This window comes from Ranitomeya variabilis, chromosome 5 (genome assembly GCF_051348905.1).
Source record: "Ranitomeya variabilis isolate aRanVar5 chromosome 5, aRanVar5.hap1, whole genome shotgun sequence".
NCBI lineage: Eukaryota > Metazoa > Chordata > Amphibia > Anura > Dendrobatidae > Ranitomeya > Ranitomeya variabilis.
The window spans coordinates 105,525,505-105,550,927 of NC_135236.1; the positions used below are offsets into that span (position 1 = coordinate 105,525,505).

The window sequence follows — 25,423 nt, forward strand, 5'->3', positions numbered from 1 at the left end:
TCAGTAAATGGACTACGGTGGACAGGGAAAATTTATGTTGGTTTATTATTTTATTTTTGTTGTAGGAGATCGAGGGATTAGGGCATTAGGCGGAGATGCAGTAAGTATGGTAAATTAAGATTCAATAAAAGAGTCTGTGTTATTATTTCGATTAAAGGACTTTAGTCTGGCTGTGTCTTTATTTACCATATACAGTAACTAGTAATGGATAGGTGTCTTATTCACGCTTCTCCATTACTAAGCCGTGGGTTTGATGTCACCAGACAATACAAAGGTAACATCAACCCCAATATTACCCCACTTGCCACCACTACAGGGCAAGAGGGAAGAGTGAGGCTAAGTGCCAGAATTGGCGCATCTATAAGATGCGCCATATCTGGGGCGGCTGAGAGCTGATGTTTTTAGGGGGTGCCAATAAACATGGCCCCTTCCCAGGCTATTAATCGCTGGCCCGCAGCTGCCTGCCTAGCCTTTGCTGGTTCGATTTTATAGGGGGATCCCATGTCAATTTTTTTCTGGGTTCCCCCGTAAACTAGCCAGTAAAGTCTAAGCAAACAGCTGTGAGATGATATTAATAGCCTGGGAACCTTTGTGGCTATTGGCTCTTTCCCAGAATATTAACATCAGCCCTCAGCCATTGGCTTTCCCTCTGCTAGTTAATATAATTATGCGGGAGCCCACACAATTTTTATTTTTTATTTTTTTTAAATAAACGGATAATGCATTTCACGCAGATTTCTGAGGCTATCTTCCCACAGTCAGTAAACGCTGGGGGTTGGACTGCGTAAATCCACAGTGGCCACATGTTACAGCATAGTGGGTGGGATTCCAAGAAATCCCATGCCCACTATGCATGCACCAGCACCCGCGGCTTCCCTGCGGAGACAGACATGCATCGCGTCTTTCCAGACCGCATGTCTATTTATCTTGTGGAGACGCTCAGTCTCCGCAAGTTAAATATCACACATCCAATGTATAGGGTGCTGTGAATCCGCACGGTTCAATGAACACATGCGGAATCACCTGCGTCCAAAGCACTGCCGATTACTGACTGTGGGGACGTAGCCTAACAGTTGCTGTTTTGTTACAGCATATGTAGGTTAATTATGTTAATGCGCCTACATAGGCTGGTGAGTGTGTGTGTGTGTGTGTGTGTGTGTGTGTATTTATTTAACCCCTTAATCCCATATGACTTACTATCCCATCGAGGTGACCTGGGACTTAATTCCCAGTGACGGGATAGTACGTCATATGTGATCATATAGTACGTCAGTGCTCTGTAAGATAGTACGTCAGTGCTCTGCAAAGTGTCAGATCAGCGATCTGACCCTATAACATGTTATAAAGTAAAAAAAAAAAAAAAGAAAATTCACATGCGTAAAAAAAAAAAAAAATTCCTAAATAAAGAAAAAATATATATATTCTTCCCATAAATACATTTCTTTATCTAGAAAAAAGAATAAAAAAATTAAAAAGTACATATATTTAGTATCGCCATGTCCGTAACGACCCGACCTATAAAACTGTCCCACTAGTTAACCCCTTCAGTGATCACCGTAAAAAAAAAAAGAAAAAAAGAAAACGAGGCAAAAAAACGCTTTATTATCATACCGCCGAACAAAAAGTGGAATAACACGCGATCAAAAATACGGATATAAATAACCATGGTACTGCTGAAAACGTCATCGTCCCGCAAAACGTCATCGTCCCGCAAAAAACGAGCCGCCATACAGCATCATCAACGAAAAAATTACAAAAGTTATAGTCCTCAGAATAAAGCGATGCAAAAATAATTATTTTTTCTATAAAATAGTTTTTATCGTATAAAAGCGCCAAAACATAAAAAAATGATATAAATGAGGTATTGCTGTAATCGTACTGACCCGAAGAATAAAACGGCTTTATCAATTTTACCGAACGTGGAACGGTATAAACGCCCCCCCAAAAAAGAAATTCATGAATAGCTGGTTTTTGGTCATTCTGCCTCAAATAAATTGGAATAAAAAGTGATCAAAAAATGTTACATGCCCAAAAATGGTATCAATAAAAACGTCAACTCGTCCTGCAAAAAACAAGACCTCACATGACTCAGTGGACCAAAATATGGTAAAATTATAGCTCTCAAAATGTGGAGACGCAAAAACTATTTTTTGCAATAAAAAGAGTCTTTTAGTGTGTGACGGTTGCCAATCACAAAAATCCGCTAAAAAACACGCTATAAAAGTAAATCAAACTCCCCTTCATCACCACTTAGTTAGCGAAAAATAATAAAATTAAAAAAAATATATTTATTTCCATTTTCCCATTAGGGTTAGGTTTGGGGCAAGGGTTAGGGCTACAGTTAGGGTTGGGGCTAAAGTTAGGGCAAAAGTTAGGGTTTGGATTACATTTACGGTTGGGATTAGGGGTGTGGTTAGGGTTATGGGTAGAGTTGGGATTAGGGGTGTGTTTGGATTAGGGTTTCAGTTAGAATTGGGGGCTTCCACTGGTTAGGCACATCAAGGGCTCTCCAAACGCGACATGGCGTCCGATCTCAATTCCAGCCAAGTCTGCGTTGAAAAAGTAAAACAGTGCTCCTTCCCTTGCGAGCTCTCCCGTGCGCCCAAACGGGTTTACCCTAACATATGGGGTATCAGCGTTCTCAGGACAAATTGGACAACAACTTTTGGGGTCCAATTTCTCTTGTTACCCTTGGGAAAATAAAAATTTGGGGGGGCTAAAAAAACATTTTTGTGGGAAAAAAAATATTTTTTATTTTCATGGCTCTGCATTATAAACTGTAATGAAACACTTGGGGGTTCAAAGTTCTCACAAAACATCTAGGTAAGTTCCTTGGAGGGTCTAGTTTCCAATATGGGGTCACTTGTGGGGGGTTTCAATGTTTAGGCACATCAGGGGCTCTCCAAAGCAACATGGCGTCCCATCTCAATTCCAGTCAATTTTGCATTGAAAAGTCAAATAGCGCTCCTTCCCTTCTGAGCTCTGACATGCGCCCAAACAGTGGTTTACACCCACAAATGGGGTATCAGCGTACCCTTGGTAAAATAAAACATTGGAGCTGAAGTAAATTTTTTGTGAAAAAAAGTTAACTGTTCTTTTTTTTAAAAAATATTCCAAAAATTCCTGTGAAACACCTGAAGGGTTAATAAACTTCTTGATTGTGGTTTTGAGCACCTTGAGGGGTGCAGTTTTTAGAATGATGTCACACTTGGTTATTTTCTATCATATAGACCCCTCAAAATGACTTCAAATGTGATGTGGTCCCTAAAAAAAATGGTGTAAAAATGAGAAATTGCTGGTCAACTTTTAACCCTTAACTCCCTAACAAAAAAAAAAAATGTTGATTCCAAATTTGTGCTGGTGTAAAGTAGACATGTGGGAAATGTTACTTATTAAGTATTTTGTGTGACATATCTCTGTGAGTTAAGGGCAAAAAATTCAAAGTTGGAAAATTGAGAAATTTTCAACATTTTTACCAAATTTCATTTTTTTTTCACAAATAAACGCAGGTAATATCAAAGGAATTTTACCACTATCATGAAGTACAATATGTCACGAGAAAACAGGATCAGACTCATCAGGATCTGTTGAAGCGTTCCAGAGTTACAACCTCATAAAGGGACAGTGGTCAGATTTGTAACAATTGGCCCGGTCAATAACGTGCAAACCACCCTTGGGGGTTAAGGGGTTAATTGTGTGGGGTGTGTCTCTTTATTTAAATTAGGTGTGTGTGTTTTAATTTCATATTAATGAGGGTATCTGGCTGAAGAGGTTGAACAAGGAAATTATATCACATTTTTTTTTAATAATATATCTTTATTTAGCTTACAAATCCACATAAAAATCCGTGCAGAATTTCAACTGCGTTTTCTGCCAAGAGACACAGAATCCGCACAGAATTTTACAAAAGGAAATCCGCAATGTGTGCACATATCCTAAAGCAGTACTGTCGCATATACACAATCACATGGATTACGTCTCCTGGATTTTTTTTCTTCCTCCCACAACATAACTGATTTTGGCAGTGGATAGAATAGACGGCACGCGTCACATGCAATACTTTCTACCTTATTGATTTACATGCTTGTAAACAGGCAAAGGGAAAAGGTGAGGAGCGCATCATTCAATGGCCATTTTGTATCACAGGCGTCATAAAATCATGGCGGAGCATCCTGTGACGTGACCTGGCGTGCCTAGTGTCCTTCCTTTGCCTGCTTACACCGTTTTCACAGATCTAAAGAAGAAAGTATTGCGTGCAGTGCTGCCTACTCATTCCACTAGAATTGTTAGCTGATAAGCCTCAAGTTGTAGAAGTACTTGTCCATAAACGCCCTTTTTAAGGGCTCAAATCCTTTCTGCCCTGCTCTGTAAAGTTGTGTCATTACTTTTAGTTGCTTTGCTATTACAAAGCAGGCACATGAGTATTAGGTAAAATTATATATCGTCTTACTCGTTACGGCCCTGATCAGCGATAACTGATGCTAGCCATTTAACCCGTGGCCATTAGTGACCAGAATACTAAAAGTAACTGGTTTTACAGAGGGCTCTGTAAGGGTTTGTTCACACTTCATATTTTTGATGCACTTTTGCCTTGTTTCTTTGCATGCATAAAACAAATGCAATGTTTTATAAGAACACCAGAACTATTGAGAATTCTAAAATCTCATTCACATGGTGCGGTTTTAGACTTGAGGTGTACTTTTTCTACTTGTCTTAGTTTTTTTGTTTAAAAAAAAACAAAAACACAGGATGTCATTTCTTTCAGCACTTATAATTTAGTTTTTCGCTATTGAAATCAAAATGGATCGTAGTGAAAAAAAAATAAATCAATAATACACGTCATTTCTGTTGTTCTGGTCGTAGTGTGCATTTTTTTAAGCAAAAAAACAAAGATAAAAATGACCCGTTCACAGCAGCAGGCACCCTTGGAAAGAACCTTATGCTGGATCCTGAACAGAAGCTGACAGAAGCTGGACACCTCAGCACAAGCTGTAAGTTAGAGGCCAGACCGCTGACCTGCCTTCTCCACGTACTTTATCTTAGTCTTGAAACTGAACAAGAACAGTTCCTGAAGTTCCCAATTCTTTGGTTGCTTCAAGGTAGTGCATGAAACATCTTCTCACTTCTAAGCAATAAGGGACCCCACTTTAAAGGGAACCTGTCACCCCCCCAGGCATTTTTAACTAAAAGAGCCACTTGGGCAGGACTAATGCTGCATTCTGTCAAGGTGGCTCTTTTAGTTGGGATCCCTGCCAACGCTGAACTATTCGTTTTTATAATTTGCCCCTCATACTTGTAGTTTGTCCGGGGGGCATGTCTTATCCCCCCGGACACAAACGCCTCCCAGTAGTCACTCAGGCCCTCTGCGCGCCGCCTCCACTTCCTTCATTTACATCCCCGTTCTCTGCCTGTTTTGTGATTCAATAAAGCATTGCCACACTGTTCTACCCTCACTCTGTGTTGTCTGAGTAGTGTTATGCCCACATTAAAGGGAGAGCGGGTGTTCGGCAGGACGATCCCTGATCCACGCGGTTTTGGATAGCGGACCCAGGGTGCCAGCCAACCCCCCCCCCCCCCCCCCCCATGTCTCCACAGCCACATTTTTATTCCAAACTGCACACTCCTCACCCCAAACCTTAGCTGCAGATTCCTTACTATCTATCCAGAGTTCAGCAATTCCACAGGCCAAAAAATTTCTAACAACAATTTGACCCACCTGTAAAGATCTTTCAGATACTGAGCAGGCAGATCTGGAATGATTTGTCTTGGTGTGCTCACCTCCTGCTGTGTGTGACAAATAGCCTAGATCTCTCCAGCCTAAAAAGGCTGTGGGTCGGCTTGGATGGGCTCACTGACAGTCCCTTCTCCTATGTGGGACATGGAAACTCCATAATTTGCGATAGTCTTCAGTAAGTAAACAGGAAAGTAAGTGACACCAGCACCAGGATTCTCTCAGAAGAGGATAAGGCCATTCAGGAAAAACCACAAATCCATCAGTAAGTACCAGGAAACCTTCAGCCCAAAAAGGTGAATGCCAATTTTGAGGAGTTACTTTCTCAGGATTACCGATCCAGCTGAACAGGAAAAAATAAACGGTTTCATCTTCTCAGGGTTCCTGTCTAGTAATGAGAGGACAGCTCCAAGGGTGCCATCATGGATGGGGTGAGGTACAATAAAAAAAACCATATCAGGTTTTTACACTCACTTTTCCTTTATGGAAAATATGTGCAACAAGGAGTAGACCACACCCAAATACCTTTGCTGGTGGCTTATCTCCAGTAAAACAAAAGACATTGGCCATTTTGAAATCCATTTGCCCGATCCTTCTCTTCCGGGACATTTGAGAGTCAGGACGGTTCCTTACATACTATATAGTCAGACAGTTTCAGCCAAAAAGTCGAAGGATTCAGCTAAAATGTATGCTATGTATATGGCCAGATTTACACATGGGTCAAAAAAAATTAAATCTGTGCAAGTCTTTACCTCAAAGCCTCCAGTTTCCTCCAGGATGTCATGAAGAAGTCTAATGTATTCTGTGGCTGCTTTTAATGTGTCCACTTTACTTGGTTTTCTGTCTTTGGGGATCAGTGGCACAATTGTTTTCAATTTGGAAAACCCGCTATTGATATTTCTGATCTGCAAATACATGTTAGACATTAAAAACTGAGCCTACAAGGGCGTCCTACTAACATGGAACATCATAGTCGATGTTGAGACCAGTTTCGTGTGATAGCATCCAAGTGCACAGGCCTAAATCCAGGTTTCATCACCTGTATCAGGATCTAGGATGCTGTTAGTTTGGAGCATTAAACGGTTATCCACAGATATATATTTTTTTTATTTAATAAAAACCATATACTCACAGCCCCTCCATACCCATGCCGGGGTCCCCTGCTGGTCTATTAGTGTTGCAACAAGGGAAAAAGAGAGACCAAAAAGTCCTATAAAAAAAAAATAATAAAAAAAATCTTTAAATCTTCAGCATAGCGAGTGTGAGCGAGCTGAGTGTGACCTGAGCGTAAGTGTGGACGGCGGTAAGTGTGACTTGTGACTCAGTGACTTTGGAATCAGGGAGTTTCCAAGGGAGGAATTGCTGTTCCAAGTGTTAATTAATACTTTGTATTTATTTTTATTTAACGTTTCTGTCTGGTGCAATCCCCATTAGGAAATGTGCTCCACAATTGTTAATGCCATCCAGTGCACATCTTGCCACATGTATGCAGTCCTTGATCAGCCGGTCGAGGGTGCATACTGCTGTGCGAGATGTGAGCACGTTGTGCATTTGGAAACCCAGATACTGGATCTAAATGTGCAGCTGGCAACACTGAGATCCATAGACAATATGGAGAGGAGTCTTCTGCTCACAGAGCAGACGCTCAATGGGATAGATGAGGAGGGGGATGGTAGGATGGAGCTGCAGGACAGTGAAGTAGGTAGCTGGGTGACATTCAGAAAGCGGGGTAGAGGGAAGAGTGCCAGGGAGGCTAGTCCTGATCTGGCGCACCCCAATAAGTTTGCTAAGTTGGCGGATGAGGGGGGTGCCAGTACAGGGGTAGCACTGCTGCAGCCAGGCATGTCCTCTGAAAGCCGGAGGAGTGACTGCTCCAGTAAGGAGGGAAATAGGAGAGCAGGGCAGGCCAGACAGGTGCTGGTAGTGGGGGACTCAATTATTAGGAGAACAGATAGGGCAATCTGTCACAAAGACAGGGATCGTCGAACGGTGTGCTGCCTACCTGGCGCTCGAGTCCGACACATCGCTGATCGGGTGGACAGATTACTGGGAGGGGCTGGTGAGGACCCAGCGGTCATGGTGCACATTGGCACAAATGACAAAGTTAGAGGTAGGTGGAAGGTCCTTAAAGATGATTTCAGGGAATTAGGCTGCAAGCTGAAAGCAAGGACCTCCAACGTGGTATTTTCTGAAATACTGCCTGTACCACGTGCCACGCCAGAGAGGCAACGGGAGATTAGGGAGGTTAATAAGTGGCTCAAGAATTGGTGTAGGAAGGAGGGGTTTGGGTTCCTGCAGAACTGGGCCGACTTCTCAGTTGGCTACAGGCTCTACGCTAGGGATGGGCTGCACCTCAATGGGGAAGGTGCAGCTGTGCTGGGGGAGAAAATGGTTAGAAGGTTGGAGGAGTGTTTAAACTAGGGAATGGGGGGGGGAGGGTATTCATTTTATAGGTGGGGAAGATAGTGCAGATAGAGACCTGGGCACAAATAAGGTAGTTGGGGGTGGCGGAGGCATGTGGGGTGGGGTTAGAACAGTTAGTAATTTAAGAAAGAATAGAGGTACAGAGAGGAACATCAAGTGCATGTATACTAATGCCAGAAGCCTCGCCAACAAAATGGACGAATTAGAACTAATGTTGTTGGAACATAATTATGACATGGTGGGGATATCTGAAACATGGCTGGATAAGAGCCATGACTGGGCTGTTAACTTGCAGGGCTATAGCCTTTTCAGAAATGACCGTACAGATAAGCGAGGGGGTGGGGTATGTCTGTTTGTAAAATCGACCTTAAAACCCATCCTGCGTGATAATATAGGTGAATCTAATGAAAATGTAGAGTCCCTGTGGGTGGAGATAAGGGGAGGGGGAAAAATATAGTTCTTACCGATAACGGTATTTCTCTGAGCCCATGACGGCACCACGGAGAGAGGGGATCCGCCCACCAAGGACAGGAAACCTACAGATAAAAAGGGCGGTACCACTCTCCCGCATCAGTTGTTTACTAGAGAACAATGGGAGACTATGGAACAGCTTATTAGTTTCAATATTACTTAACTTAATTGAGATACCGCGTGACCTATCATAAAATAACCTATGGCACTATATTAATGTGCACACCCATGAGTGAAGGGAGGGAATGTACAGGTGCCGTCATGGGCTCAGAGAAATACCGTTATCGGTAAGAACTATATTTTTCTCTGTCGCCCATGACGGCACCACGGAGAGATTTCATAGATTTGTACATTCAGGGAGGGACCACCGCTTCCAGAACCCTTTACCGAAAGTAAGGTCCGAAGAGGAGATAAGGTCCAATCTATAGTGCCTATAGAATGTGGAAGGTGATGACCAAGTAGCAGCTCTACATATCTGGTCAATCGAAGCTCCGGCCTTCTCGCCCAAGAAGCTGCCACTGCTCTCGTTGAGTGAGCCTTGACCTCCCCGGAAATAGACATTCCACTTGATGAGTATGATAGGCTGATAGCATCTGTGATCCATCTCGCCAGAGTAGCTTTGGAGGCTTTTTTCCCCTTCCAGGGATCCTGAAAGCACACAAAAAGAGAGGCATCCTCCCTATTCTCTCTGGTGGCTTCTAAGTACTACGTGAAGCATCTCCTGACATCTAGTGTATGCAATGATTCCTCCTCCCTATTTTTAGGGTTAAGACAAAAGGAGGGAAGAGATATCTCTTGAGTTCTGTGGAACCGGGATGCCACCTTCGGGAGGTATGCAGGATCTATTTTGAGAGTAACCCTATTCTCTAAAAACAGTGTATGAGGAGGGTTAGAAGGTAGTGCCTGTATGTCGCTTATTCTACGAGCAGATGAAAGGGCGACGAGCAGGGATGTTTTGAGGGATAGGAGTTTTAATGGGATATCCTCTAAGGGTTTGAAGGGCGGTTTAGACAGGGTTTTAAGGACCAAAAATAAATCCCATTGAAGGGAACTTTTACTGGAAGTGGCCTCGAACTACCTGCTGCCCTGATAAACCTGGGAACCCACCGATTCATAAAGTGATGTTTTAAGGGACAGATTCCCAGAGAAACCTCTGACCGGGGTTCAAAAGGAGGTTTGGATAGGGATATAAGATCCAAGTTTAAATTCCAAGGAGGAGTAAACCGAGAGGGGATGGGTCTAGACCTGGCCAACGCTTTGATGAACCTGGATATCCCCGATACCCAGCCGGGTCGGAATTGTACAGGGCCCTTAAAGCCAAGACTTGAACTTTTAAAGTATTTGTGGCTAGCCCCTATTCCAATTCCTTGCAGAAACTCTTAGACAGCTGTTATTGGAAACTCCCTCTTCTAACTTGGAACCTGAAAGGTGGTTCCTATATGGTCTACTCCACTCCTGGAAACATTCACAATCAATATTATGGCTAATATTCTGAGGAGATGCACCAGAGAAGTCTGGGTGACCAGCCTTTTGACCATTTCCACATATTAGGCCTCAGAGTACCGGCCCCCGACCACCTGCTCTATATTTCCACGAGGAGGGGACTTGGAGAAGCAACATGTGCCTGTTCAGACTGGATTACCCAGTCATGCACCGCGGCGTCTGCTTGCGTCATAAGGGCGCGCTCTCACCCCGCGCGTGCCACTAGCCTCCGGTCCTGGACTGTGGGAAGATCAAACCAATAACAGTTAGTACATGGATAATGGCAGAGCATTAGGATGTACACACATTACTCATCCAGGAGATCACGTCTATTCCGAATCCTTAGGTGTCTAAACCCCAAACAAGGGTTGGATATTATTGCAACTAAGGAATACACAATCCGGCAGGTAATATTTCCCAACATTACCAGAGTTGGCCTCTCATTAGAAACGCTGAAAGGGAAACGTGGATCATCGCTCCTATTTTACTGACATTACACACATATACATATCCTAAAAGGCAAGCTTGTCAGTGTTATCAGCCATGGAGGGAGTAACCATACTCCATGGCTAGAGAAAAACAGGATTCTTCCCACCAGAGAGGTGCTGATTCGCCACAAGGTGCCAAAGGCAGACATGCCATCCCTGGTAACCATAGTACAATAGACTTATGGGACGGGAATCTGTCTACTGGATGTTAATCAAGGAAACCAGCCTGATTGTCACATGTGGAATTGTTAAGGATTTTTTCCTTCCACCTCTTGGTATTCTCTGCTCCCAGGACAGTAGTATGTCCCTTTATAGGTTGAGAAAAACTGTTCCATACGGAAGAACTGCTAATTTACTCAGCCAATTCAAGCAAAGCTCAGCTAAGCCCTGTTGTAAAGAATGAATCAACAGAAGTTGGAACTGGGTACAAAACCACTAGGACTCTATAAGCCAAAGTTGGGGCCCAAGACAAAAATGTGAAATGGTAGATCCACGATATACCTTGTGCGTGGCTGCATAACCTAAATCAGAAGGTCTAACCCAGAGCCAAAAAAGAAAATACCAAGCCCGAAGTACTAGGAAGCACAGAGGTACTATGATACTAATGATACCCCCTAAGGCACAGGGGCACTGAAGCAATAAGATGCCCGTAAGCACACATCTTGAAGCATGGAGGGGCTATGCATCAATGTGAAGCAAAAAAGCACAATGAAGCACCACGATGCAATATAATGCAATACAATGTATAAAGGCAATATGAAGCACTAAGATGCGACATGATGCACAGAGGCACTGTGAACTATGATGCACACAGGCAATATGAAACACTATAATACAACATGAAGCACAGAGGCACTATGATGCAATATGATACACAGAGGCACTCGATATGATGCATAGAGGCACTAAGATGCAACATGATGCAGAGGCACTCAATATGATGCATAAAAGCACAATGATGCAATATGAAGCAGAGGTACTCAATATGATGCATAAAGGCACTACAATGCAACATGCTGCACAGCGGCACTCAATATGATGCATAGAGGCACTGATGCAATATGAAGCACACATGCACTCAATATGATGCATAAAGGCACTATGATGCAACATGATGCACAGAGGCTCTCAATATGATACGTAGAGGCACAATAATGCAATATGAAGCACAGAGGCACTCAGTATGATGCATTGATGCACTATGATACAATATGACACCCAGAGGCACTCAGTACGATGCATAGAGGCACTATGATGCAATACAACACGCAGAGGCACTCAATACGATGCCTAGAGGTACTATGATGCAAAATGATACATAGATGCATGCAATATAATGCATAAAAGCACTATGATGCAATATGATACACAGAGACATGCCATATAATGCATAGAGGCACCATGATGCAATATGATGCACAGGGGCACTTAGTATGATGTATAGAGGCACCATGATGCCATATGACGCACAGAGGCACTCAGTAAGATGCATAGAGGCACCATGCCGCAATATGATGCACAGAGGCACGCAATATAAGGCATAGAGGTACCATGATGTAATATGATACGTAGAGGCATGTAATATAATGCATAGAAGCACTATGATGCGACATGATACAGGGACACACGACATAATGCATAGAAGCAATATGATACACAGACACGCAATATAATGCAAAGAGGCACCATGACATGCAAGGGCACTCGGTAAGATGCATAGAGGCTCTAAGATGCAATATGACACACAGAGGCACTCAATACGATGCATAGAGGAAACATGATGCAATGTGTTGCACTCAATATAATGCATAAAAGTATCATGATGCCGTATGATATGGGGCAGCACGGTGGCTTAGTGGCCAGCCCTGCAGCGCTGGAGTCCCGGGCCCAAATCCCACCCAGGACAACATCCGCAAAGAGCCCGCATGCTCTCTCCGTGTTTGCGTGGGTCTCCTCCGGGCACTCCGGCCTCCTCCCACACCCCAAAGACACACCGATAGGAAATTCAGACTGTGAGCCCCACCGGGGACAGCGATGGCAAGGTCCGCAAAGCGCTGCGTAATATGTTAGCGCTATACAAAAACAAAGACCATTATTATTATTATTATATGATGTTCAGCCACACGCAATATAAAGCATAGAGCTACAGTCATGCTTCAAAATTGGCACATAGTTACAAGCAAAAGAGCAATCTCTCAGAGATACGGATAAGCCTCTACTCTGAATAGTACATCTCATTTGTCAGACTGACCCCACCCGAAGGAGCTAACTAATGAGTCGCAGCTGGAGGGCAGTCTTCATGGAGGCAAAGTGCTCCCAAATTGTCCTCCCAAGGCATAGAGTAGTTAAGTTGCAAAGAAAAGTGAGACACCTGTTTATCAGACCCCCCTCACAAAAAAAAAAAAAAGTGAAAACCATGCTTCCAAAGGTCACTTTTGAAGTCTAATCATAAGGCTCTGCGCAGACAAGACATGCAACTAACTTAAGGCAAATCATGAGATGTAGCCTGGACATATGGCCTTATTATAGCCTAGAGGTCCAAGGTCTGGCTGTGTATATGTGAAAACATACCTCACATATGAAGCTCTAGCACAGCTTTGCACAAAGGCATGAGCTATCAACAGAACATTCCACCATGCACTTACCTGTGCTGGCTCCATACCTGCTAAAAAACAGGGGGAGCTGGTGACGCCGAGAGCCCATCATAAGGGGAAGCGGCGTCCCATCAGGAATGCTGCATTGCTGTCAATGATTTTCTCTCCCCCATGAGGTCCAGGCCTGGCAACTGAAGTAGGCCGAGCTCAGGTGTTTCCCTAGAGAAGATTCTGGGAGAGGCAGCATGCGGCTTTTTTTTTTTTTTTTCCCCTTGCACACCGGGGGCCCCAGCTTTTGCAGATTGCAGGCTTATGCTTCAGGGGGGAGAGCGCCACTCTCCCCGTAACCACAGAGGGACCCCCCTGTATGTTTATCGCTGCTGTGGCATTTTTTTTTTTTTGTGGCTAGTGCTGCGGTTTGCGCTGCGGCCTGTGCCGCGGCTCGTGCTGCGGTTCCTTTACCGACGGATTACTGAAGCAGCCTTTTTTTTTTTTTTTTTTTAATGCAGCGGCGATTCCCACCGCTTGATTCAATTATGCGCCTGCGCAGAAGCGCCTCTTCTGGCGCCTGCGGAGTGTGCCATTATCGCTCTTTCCAACGTGCAGTTTTAAGATGGTGCCGCACATGACCCGCTGCCCACCGAAGCTCCCGGTCTTTTTGCAGCCTGCAGCCTGCCCTAACGTGCGGTCCCTGCGCGCTGGTCGGCTATGCAGTGTGCAGGCTGACGCTTCCAAAGGGAGAGCCGCGCCGCTCCTCCCGCAACCACAGAGGGACCCCCCTGGATGTTGCCGCTGCTGCATCTTACCTAGGGAGGTGACCGCGAACTCCATGTCACCTCCCCCGCACACCCTAGAGGCCCACTAGCCCCAGCGGTGGCGCTTCGGGTGACCACACCAGCCGAGGCAGAGGGACCCCAGCTGCCTGAGTCGGACTGATTGGCCCCGGAATCCCACGACGATCTTCCTTCTGGTAAGTCTGTAGGTCTCCCATCAAGGACAGGAAACCAACTGATGCGGGAGAGTGGTACCGCCCTTTTTATCTGTAGGTTTCCTGTCCTTGGTGGGCGGATCCCCTCTCTCCGTGGTGCCGTCATGGGCGACAGAGAAAAAATAATAAATTACTGATAGGGGTTTGTTATAAATCTCCAAAAATAATGGAAGCAATGGAGAATATCCTTGTAAAGCAAATAGATGAAGCTGCGACTCATGGAGAAGTCGTTATTATGGGGGACTTCAACTACCCTGAAATAGATTGGGGAACAGAAACCTGCAGTTCCAGTAAAGGTAATCGGATTTTGACAACTATGAGAGACAATTACCTTTCACAACTGGTTCAGGACCCAACAAGAAGGGGGGCACTGCTAGACCTAATATTAACCAACAGGCCAGACCGCATATCAAATATAAGGGTTGGGGGTCACTTGGGGAATAGTGATCACAAAATAATAAGTTTTCATGTCTCCTTTAATAAGATGTGTAGTAGAGGGGTGACAAGGACACTAAACTTCAGGAGGGCAAATTTCCAACGGATGAGAGAGGATCTTGGTGCAATTAACTGGGACGATATCCTGAGACATAAAAGTACACAAAGAAAATGGGAGACATTTATTAGCATCCTTGATAGGACCTGTGCACAGTATATACGGTATGGGAATAAACATACTAGAAATAGGAGGAAACCAATATGGCTAAATAGAGCTGAAAGGGGCGCAATAAGGGACAAAAAGAAAGCATTTAGAGAATTAAAGGAAGTAGGTAGTGAGGAGGCATTAAATAAATACAAAAAATTAAATAAATTATGTAAAAAGCAAATCAAGGCAGCAAAGATTGAGACAGAGAGACTCATTGCTAGAGAGAGCAAAAATAACCCCAAAATATTCTTTAACTACATAAATAGTAAGAAACTAAAAAATGATAGTGTTGCCCCCCTTAAAAGTAGTCTGGGTGAAATGGTGGATGAGGATGAGGAAAAAGCCAATATGCTAAATGACTTTTTTTCATCAGTATTTACAAAAGAAAATCCCATGGCAGCCAATATGACTAGTGATAATAATTCCCAATTTAATGTTACCTGCTTAACCCAGCAGGAAGTACGGCGGCGTCTAAAAATCACAAAAATTGACAAATCTCCGGGCCCGGATGGGATCCACCCCTGAGTACTGCAGGAATTAAGTACAGTCATTGATAGACCATTATTTTTAATCTTTAAAGAGTCCATAATAACAGGGTCTGTACCACAGGACTGGTGTATAGCAAATGTGGTGCCAATATTCAAAAAGGGGACAAAAACTGAACTCGGTAATTATAGGCCAGTAAGCTTAACCTCTACTGTGGGTAAAATCCTGGAGGGCATTCTAAGGGATGCTATACTGGAGTATCTGAAGAGGAATAACCTCATGACCCAGTATCAGCACGGATTTACTAGGGACCGATCATGTCAGACTAATTTGATCAGCTTCTATGAAGAGGTAAGTTCTGGTCTGGACCAAGGGAACCCAGTAGATGTAGTGTATATGGACTTTTCAAAAGCTTTTGATACGGTGCCACACAAAAGGTTGATACATAAAATGAGAATAATGGGGATAGGGGAAAATATGTGCAAGTGGGTTGAGAGTTGGCTCAGGGATAGGAAACAAAGGGTGGTTATTAATGGAGCACACTCGGACTGGGTCACGGTTAGTAGCGGGGTACCACAGGGGTCAGTATTGGGCCCTCTTCTTTTTAACATATTTATTAATGACCTTGTAGGGGGCATTCAGAGTAGAATTTCAATATTTGCAGATGACACTAAACTCTGCAGGGTAATCAATACAGGGGAGGACAATTTTATATTACAGGCTGATTTATGTAAGCTAGAAGCCTGAGCTGATAAATGGCAAATGAGCTTTAATAGGGATAAATGTAAGGTCATGCACTTGGGTAGAAGTAATAAGATGTATAACTATGTGCTTAATTCTAAAACTCTGGGCAAAACCGTCAATGAAAAAGACCTGGGTGTATGGGTGGATGACAAACTCATATTCAGTGGCCAGTGTCAGGCAGCTGCTACAAAGGCAAATAAAATAATGGGATGCATTAAAAGAGGCATAGATGCTCATGAGGAGAACATAATTTTACCTCTATACAAGTCACTAGTGCGACCACACTTAGAATACTGTGCACAGTTCTGGTCTCCGGTGTATAAGAAAGACATAGCTGAACTAGAGCGGGTGCAGAGAAGAGCGACCAAGGTTATTAGAGGACTGGGGGGTCTGCAATACCAAGATAGGTTATTACACTTGGGGCTATTTAGTTTGGAAAAACGAAGACTAAGGGGTGATCTTATGTTAATGTATAAATACAGGTCCTTCTCAAAAAATTAGCATATAGTGTTAAATTTCATTATTTACCATAATGTAATTATTACAATTAAACTTTCATATATTATAGATTCATTATCCACCAACTGAAATTTGTCAGGTCTTTTATTGTTTTAATACTGATGATTTTGGCCTACAACTCCTGATAACTCAAAAAACCTGTCTCAATAAATTAGCATATCAAGAAAAGGTTCTCTAAATGACCTATTACCCTAATCTTCTGAATCAACTAATTAACTCTAAACACATGCAAAAGATACCTGAGGCTTTTAAAAACTCCCTGCCTGGTTCATTACTCAAAACCCCCATCATGGGTAAGACTAGCGACCTGACAGATGTCAAGAAGGCCATCATTGACACCCTCAAGCAAGAGGGTAAGACCCAGAAAGAAATTTCTCAACAAATAGGCTGTTCCCAGAGTGCTGTATCAAGGCACCTCAATGGTAAGTCTGTTGGAAGGAAACAATGTGGCAGAAAACGCTGTACAACGAGAAGAGGTGACCGGACCCTGAGGAAGATTGTGGAGAAGGACCGATTCCAGACCTTGGGGAACCTGAGGAAGCAGTGGACTGAGTCTGGTGTGGAAAGGCATGTGCAGGAAATGGGCTACAGGTGCCGCATTCCCCAGGTAAAGCCACTTTTGAACCATAAACAGCGGCAGAAGCGCCTGACCTGGGCTACAGAGAAGCAGCACTGGACTGTTGCTAAGTGGTCCCAAGTACTTTTTTCTGATGAAAGCAAATTTTGCATGTCATTCGGAAATCAAGGTGCCAGAGTCTGGAGGAAGACTGGGGAGAAGGAAATGCCAAAATGCCTGAAGTCCAGTGTCAAGTACCCACAGTCAGTGATGGTGTGGGGTGCCATGTCAGCTGCTGGTGTTGGTCCACTGTGTTTCATCAAGGGCAGGGTCAATGCAGCTAGCTATCAGGAGATTTTGGAGCACTTCATGCTTCCATCGGCTGAAATGCTTTATGGAGATGAAGATTTCATTTTTCAGCACGACCTGGCACCTGCTCACAGTGCCAAAACCACTGGTAAATGGTTTACTGACCATGGTATTACTGTGCTCAATTGGCCTGCCAACTCTCCTGACCTGAACCCCATAGAGAATCTGTGGGATATTGTGAAGAGAAAGTTGAGAGACGCAAGACCCAACACTCTGGATGAGCTTAAGGCCGCTATTGAAGCATCCTGGGCCTCCATAACATCTCAGCAGTGTCACAGGCTGATTGCCTCCATGCCACGCCGCATTGAAGCAGTCATTTCTGCCAAAGGATTCCCGACAAAGTATTGAGTGTATAACTGAACATTATTATTTGATGTTTTTTTTGTTTGTTATTAAAAAACACTTATTTGATTGGACGGGTGAAATATGCTAATTTATTGAGACAGGTTTTTTGGGTTATCAGGAGTTGTAGGCCAAAATCATCAGTATTAAAACAATAAAAGACCTGACAAATTTCAGTTGGTGGATAATGAATCTATAATATATGAAAGTTTAATTGTAATCATTACATTATGGTAAATAATGAAATTTAACACTATATGCTAATTTTTTGAGAAGGACCTGTATATGAGGGGACAGTACAAAGACCTTTCTGTTGATCTTTTTAATCATAGACCGGTGACAGGGACAAGGGGGCATCCTCTACGTCTGGAGGAAAAAAGGTTTAAGCATAATAACAGACGCGGATTCTTTACTGTAAGAGCAGTGAGACTATGGAACTCTCTGCCGTATGATGTTGTAATGAGTGACTCATTGCTTCAATTTAAGAGGGGACTGGATGCCTTTCTGGAAAAGTATAATGTTACAGGGTATATATATTAGATTCCTTGATAAGGCGTTGATCCAGGGAACTAGTCTGATCGCCGTATGTGGGGTCGGGAAGGAATTTTTTTCCCCATGATGGAGCTTACTCTTACCACATGGGTTTTTTTTGCCTTCCCCTGGATCAACATGTTAGGGCATGCTAGGCTATGGGTTGAACTAGATGGACTTAAAGTCTTCCTTCAACCTTAATAACTATGTAACTATGTAACATACGGTATTTTATTAAAGACATATTAAAACCATCAACTCATAAATACACATACAATGCAAGATGACAAAGATAAAAAATGTGGAACAAAGGTGAAAGACATAAGCACCAAACCCCAGCAAAAAGAAATATAAAGTGGATAGGAAACACGTCAAAATAATCTCATTGCATAAAATGTACTAGTGAATGTTAGTCATGACTAGCAGTCCTGTGCTATGAAATATTAGGTTAAGTACCCATCTCTGCCTAGTCCATAATAGATCATAACCATCAAGACTAAAGTAGTAATGTCCAATAGGCAGAGAAGATCATAGAAGTACACAGAACACCAATAGTCAGGCAGCAAACAAGATTAGATGTCAGCACTTAGCCCCTCGTGTGGGTACTATGGGTAAGACCCTCCTTATATGATCTAATCTTGTTTGCTGCCTGACTATTGGTGTTCTGTGTACTTCTATGATCTTCTCTGCCTATTGGACATTACTACTATAGTCTTGATGGTTATGATCTACTAGATGGTGGCCCGATTCTAATGCATCGGGTATTTTAGAATATGTATGTAGTTTATTTATGAAGGTTTCAGAATAATGCAATGAATACATAGGATTCGGCCGGCCGGGCGTGACCAATTAGCGAAGCATAGCTCAAATCCCGCCTCAATTCGTGGCCAGACTGCGCCTGTCGCTGATTGTCAGTGAAGCAAGGGCCAGCTGCAGGTTTTTGAGGGCCCCTGGCGAAAGAGTCTCACAGCCCACGTAGCATATAACATAGCCCACGTAGTATATAGCACAGGCACGTAGTATATAGCACAGGCACGTAGTATATAGCACAGCCACATAGTATATAACACAGCAACGTAGCATATACCATAGCCCACGTAGTATATACCATAGCCCATGTAGTATATAGCACAGGCACGTAGTATATAGCACAGGCACGTAGTATATAGCACAGGCACGTAGTATATAGCACAGGCACGTAGTATATAGCACAGGCATGTAGTATATAGCACAGCTACGTAGTATATAGCACAGCCCACACAGTATATTGCACAGCCCACGTAGTATATAACACAGCCCATGCAGTATATAACACAGCCCACGTAGTATATAACAATGTGGGCACCATATCGCTGTTAAAAAAGAATTAAAATAAAAAATAGTTATATACTCACCTTCCGGCAGCCCCCAGATCCAGCCCAGGCCTTTAGCGATGCTCCTCATGACGCTCCGTTCCCAGTAATGCCTTGCGGCAATAACCCGTGATGATGTAGCAGTCTCGCGAGACCGCTACGTCATCACGGGTCGTTGCCGCAATGCATTCTTGGGACCGGAGCATTGCGAGGAGCGGAAAAGGCTGCCGCGGACGCCGGAAGGTGAGAATATAATGATTTTTTATTATTATTATTTTTAACATTATATGTTTTTACTATTGATGCTGCATAACGGACTGCTAAAACGCTATGTGGGTGCTGACTGGAGGGGAGTATGGAGGGGGCACTGACTGGAGGGGAGTAGGGAGGGGCCAATTCGCGGCCGGACTGTGCCTGTCGCTGATTGGTTGCGACATGGGATTTCCGTTACAGACAGACGGAAGTGGACCTTAACAATTATATATATAGATTATGGACCAGGCAGAGATGGGTATTTAACCTAATATTTCATAGCACAGGACTGCTAGTCATGACTACATTGTCACTAGTACATTTTATGCAATGAGATTATTTTGAGGTGTTTCCTATCCACTTTATATATCTTTTTGCTGGGGTTTGGTGCTGATGTCTTTCACCTTTGTTCCACAATTTTTATCTTTGTCATCTTGCATTGTATGTGTATTTATGAGTTGATGGTTTTAATATGTCTTTAATAAAATATGTTATATTTTATTGGACTTTTTGGTCTCTCTTTTTCCCTTGTTGCATTGCTATTTATGAGAGCGTCCTGTTGAATTGACCTTGAGTACCACTTAGTGTAGGGTTCACTATAAAGAGCATGTTTTCTGCTTCATGGATTGTGTTGTTTTTGGTCTATTAGTGTTGTTGGCACGTAACCACTGCAGGTTTAGACTTGGAGCTTATACTCGGTCCAGGCAGCTCCACGTCTGGAACGGTGTTGGCAGGTGACACAAGATGGTGGTGTGTGGGGCTGACAGACCACTCACTTCAGTAGCTAACTGTCTACACATGGGCCATGAGTGAGAAGTGCTAGACTAGACAGTGACATGTAACAGTTGGTCCCATCACTCACAGCTCGGGTCATAAACGCTCTCCGGTGTCCTGCACAGGATCAGAGGGGTGGCGGTCAGGAGCAATGATTAAAAGCATGGCATCGGTGGAGCATTGCTAACTAAAAGTTATAGAGTACTGAATAAAAAATAACAGTTTTCAGTGGACAACCCTTTTAAACAATGCTAGGTCAGGTCCAAAGCCTAGACAATCTTCAGCAACCCAACCACAGCAGCAGGAAGCCCTTTCCTGTTCAGCACTACATTAGATTTCATTTTCATTATTTCTAAGAAAGATTCTTTCAAATAAAACAAAGATTTCAGGGTGACGCAGAACACACTCACCCGCTCTCTTTCCTTGGCATTGGCTGCCTGCCTTCTTTCTAGAACGTCTTCAAAGTTTTCCAAGCACAAGTAATGTCCCGATGGCAGTCTCTTCAGCTTAGTGATGGAGGCCACATAGGGAATGTTATTGTAATGCTCCTTCAGAACATCTTGCAGCAGCTCAGGGGGGGGTGTAACGTAGAACTGCAGAGCTTCTTGTCTGCTCTCCGGCTGACCAAAATACATCTTGTCCTGCAATTAATCCCAATAAAAGAATAAGCCACGATCATGACTTAACTACTCAGGGGGCTCAGATGTGGGACGAGGAAGGGACAGAGGCTTACTTTTTTTTTTTTTACATATTTTTCCTCCAATGATGTAGTCAGCTAGATACATAACATTAGAGCGCATTTACGTATACAGATAACAGCTAGGGTTGTCACCTTTTCCAACCATAACTACAGGCCAGGTTAAAGGGATTGTCCAGGATTAAGTTACTCATGACATCAGTATCAGATTGGTGAAGGTCTATCACCAGCACCTCCACCCATCAGCAGTTCTCGCATAGTGCAGCTCAGTTTCCATTCATTTCAGTAAGAGCTAAGCAGTGGTACCAGAAAATGGCCACAACACAGTGTACCGAGCTGTCACGTTCTGGCTCCATACACTATCTAGAGGCCGAGCAAGCCGCTAACATCGGATCAATAGGAACAGAGATGCTAAGTGTCCCATATTACGTAGGACATCTTGGCTGAAAACTGGAAGGGTTTAGGTAAATCCTTCCTAAACGTAGGTCTTTCCTGGAGGACTGGTGGTGTTACCAGTAAGGGCAGGACTTAAACACTTCTAGAAATGTTGGCGTCAGACCGCCACCAATCTGACACTGATGAGCTTTTCTAAGGATGGATCATCAGCACTGAAGTCCTGTACATCCTCATTACTTCCAGAAGGGGGAAGGGTTGACTTCAGGAAGACTCAGGCAAATATTAGTTTGTGTTAATAAAAATGTTTCAGATCTAATCACAGAGGGTTGAACGTTAAGGAGACTTTCAGCCATGGTAAAGATCACTAGTTTACACCCAAGAGAGAATGAAGAATGGAAAGATTTCCCTACATTCACACATCCGTGTGTTATCATAGAGAAAATGAACAATTATTATTTTTCCTTATTATTTTAGGCTGCTTTCACATATCAGTTTTTTGCCATCAGTCACAGTCCGTCTAATGTTGAAAAAAACGAATCCGTCGCTTATTTGTGAAAAACTGATGTGACGGATCTGACTAGCTGATCCTGCTAATTTGATCCTAAACAAAAAATCGGAGCATGCTCAGTTAAAAAAAACAGAATCCGTCGCTGGATTCCGTCATTTGACGGATCCAGCGCCATAGGCTTCCATTCTAGCAAACGACGAACGGCGATGGATCTGTCACTGTCTGTTTTTTCGACTGACACAAAAAACATTATTATGTCCGTTTTCTCCGGCCGCCGGAAAAACTATTTTCAACGGATCCGGCGAAAAAGGGATGAAACGTGAGGCCATCCGTCGCAAACACAAGTCTGTGAGAAAAAAAACTGAACTTTTGACCGATCCGTTTTTTTGCAAAATTCGCCGGATTGTGACTGACGGCAAAAACTGATGTGTGAAAGGGGCCTTAGGGGTCCTATTTGCTAGATTGTCCGCACTTGGGTGAGCTTGCCCCATACTCTGCAGGAGATGGCGGTGTGTTATAGCACACACGATAAGACAATCGCAGCTTCAAGTCCCCTAAGAAAACTTAAGAACAGTGAAAAGTAGAAAAAGAGTATTACAAAATATGAAAAAAAAAAAAAAGTCAAACCCTTTAAAATGAACATACTAAAAAAATTAAAATAAATAAAAAAAAAAAAAAACCCAAACAAACATAACATAAATTGGCCGCATCGTGAAGGGGTTAAGAGCATGCTTTAAAGAAAAAAAATCCCATAAAAATCAATAGGAAGCTCATACAAGAAGCTTTCAAAGTGGTTTTTCATGTGGATTTCGGAGAAGAAAAAAAAAAACAGCTGTGACCACAACACTGACTACAGGAACACAAGGAGGACTGCACTTTGTAGGTCCTGGGACCCCATAAGTGAGGGAGGTTGAGGGTCTCACAGAGAACTGCAGAAGAAGCGGCTGACCTCAGCAGGAGCCGTCACCACTACTCCGGATTATAGCAGCGCTGGAATAATAGTTTACTCATCAACCAATCAGATCGCTGTTTCTAAGCTGAAGAAAGATTAAAGGGAACCTGTCACCACGTTTTTGGAAGATGGGATAAAAATAGCGTTAAATAGGGGCAGAGGTGGGCGTTACATTAGTGTGTGTGTTATGCGTTTATTACCCACCTAAGTTGCCGAAATAACTTTGCAAAGTCTCCGTTTTCGCCTGTCAATCAGGCTGGTCAGGTCACATGGGCGTGGTGTCTTCACCCAGATTTGGCGTAGTTTTCCGTTGGTGGCGTAGTGGTGTGCGCATGCCCAAAGTCCGGAATCCTCTTCCAGGGGATTTAAAATAGCGCGGTGTTCGTTATTGCATTGGTGATCGGTGGGCGCGGCCATCTTCCTTTGGCCGCGCGTGCGCAGAAGCGGCGCTCTGCTGGCCGCGGCTTCAGGAAAATGGCCGCGGGATGCCGCGCGTGCGCAGATGGATATCGCGGCGGCCATTTTCCTGAAGCCGCGGCCAGCAGAGCGCCGCTTCTGCGCACGCGCGGCCAAAGGAAGATGGCCGCGCCCACCGATCACCAATGCAATAACGAACACCGCGCTATTTTAAATCCCCTGGAAGAGGATTCCGGACTTTGGGCATGCGCACACCACTACGCCACCAACGGAAAACTACGCAAAATCTGGGGGAAGACAACGCCCATGCGACCTGACCAGCCTGATTGACAGGCGAAAACGGAGACTTTGCAAAGTTATTTCGGCAACTTAGGTGGGTAATAAACGCATAACACACACACTAATGTAACGCCCACCTCTGCCCCTATTTAACGCTATTTTTATCCCATCTTCCAAAAACGTGGTGACAGGTTCCCTTTAAACAAAATATAAGCCGTGCTCTGATTGGCTGTAATACGTGTCTCCACCATGGCACGCTCGTCATACGCCCACATGTTAGCAGCGAGCTCCCGTCTTACCCTCTCCGCCGGGTACAGGCTCTGCCCGCTGTCATCAGCGCTGCTGCTGCAGGTGGCGGCCTCCGCGGGCTCCACAGCTGCTGTCGCCTCTGACGCCATGATGTCGTAGCCGGCGCTATTGGCGGGAGTGGGCGACATGACGTGCGGTGCTGATATACCGCGTACTATGTCCGCGCACAGCTCCCGGCCGCCGCCATTTTACACTGATCCAACTAGTGGAGCTGGCGGGGAGGTAGTCAGCGTGTGGTGATTGTGTCGGGAGAAGCCATTGTATGGGCCACAGATGGCACTGAGTGCAGGGGAGGTGAGGGAGTCTGAGAGGAGCAGCTCACATTGTGCTGTGGTGGGAGTAAGGAAATAGGGGAGACAAGATGGCGGCCAAGAAGGGTGCGGAGTGGTGGAAGCTGTGTGGCGGAGTGGTGGAAGCTGTGTGGCGCACTCATGGCCGCGGAGCCACGCTGGGATGAGACGTGTGGCGTCCATTGTCACTGGTGTGCACCGTCCATGGCAATGATCAATAGTTATAACTCTGGGGCAGAATAAGAGGGGGTTAGAGGTCCACGGCTCGTCCTCACGTGGCTCCGCCACTGTGGGTGTTAGGTGGAATCTGCAGCTAAGTCGCCTCTATTAGTCATAAGGGGACATATGATCCACGACGCTGCTGGGTTTAATCACCGGGACATTTTTTAGGTATCTTTCAAGTGCAAAATGTTTTTTTTGTTCCACAACAAAATCTACCAGAGATGAATTTGTGGAACGTCCTATTTCTGGGTCTGGATTTTATTTCCACGCTCAGCAGAAGGTGTCCTGAACAATGCGGGAGAAAATGAACTTTATTCCCCCGGCGATGTTCCGGTTTCAGTCATGGGGGCGGCACTGGAATGAATTTAGTCATTGCTGAGTCAGCAGAGCGGCCTGGCCGTGACTGACAGCCGCCCACAATGTAGCCGGCAGTGCTGAGGGCATGGTTACAGCCGCTGTTCTGTGACTGAATCGGCGCCGCCCTCGTGACTGAAAAAATTTTGTGTTTCCGTGCGGGCGACACACACCTCAAATCGCCGCATGCGGACACATCCACATACAACGCTTGTCCCCGCCTACCCAATGTTAAATGGGTACGCATGGAATC

General features: G+C 44.2%; 1 protein-coding gene across 4 annotated transcripts in view; it reads right to left on the minus strand.

Annotated features, from left to right (window-relative positions):
* FIGLA (folliculogenesis specific bHLH transcription factor) overlaps positions 1–24,555 on the minus strand; it is a 31,030-nt gene extending 6,475 nt beyond the window's left edge. For 2 of the 4 annotated variants that reach the window (XM_077263101.1, XM_077263102.1), the window contains exons 1-3: positions 24,295–24,555; positions 21,157–21,387; positions 6,484–6,636 (exon numbers count right to left, since the gene is read on the minus strand). In XM_077263101.1, coding sequence (XP_077119216.1) covers positions 6,484–6,636; positions 21,157–21,387; positions 24,295–24,432 — 522 coding nt within the window. In that variant the 5' untranslated portion in view covers positions 24,433–24,555. Of the gene's footprint in view, positions 1–6,483; positions 6,637–21,156; positions 21,388–23,270; positions 23,401–24,294 lie in introns of those variants that run through there. The other 2 variants (XM_077263103.1, XM_077263104.1) reach the window with 2 other exon arrangements.
* Between the last annotated feature and the right edge of the window lie 868 nt (positions 24,556–25,423).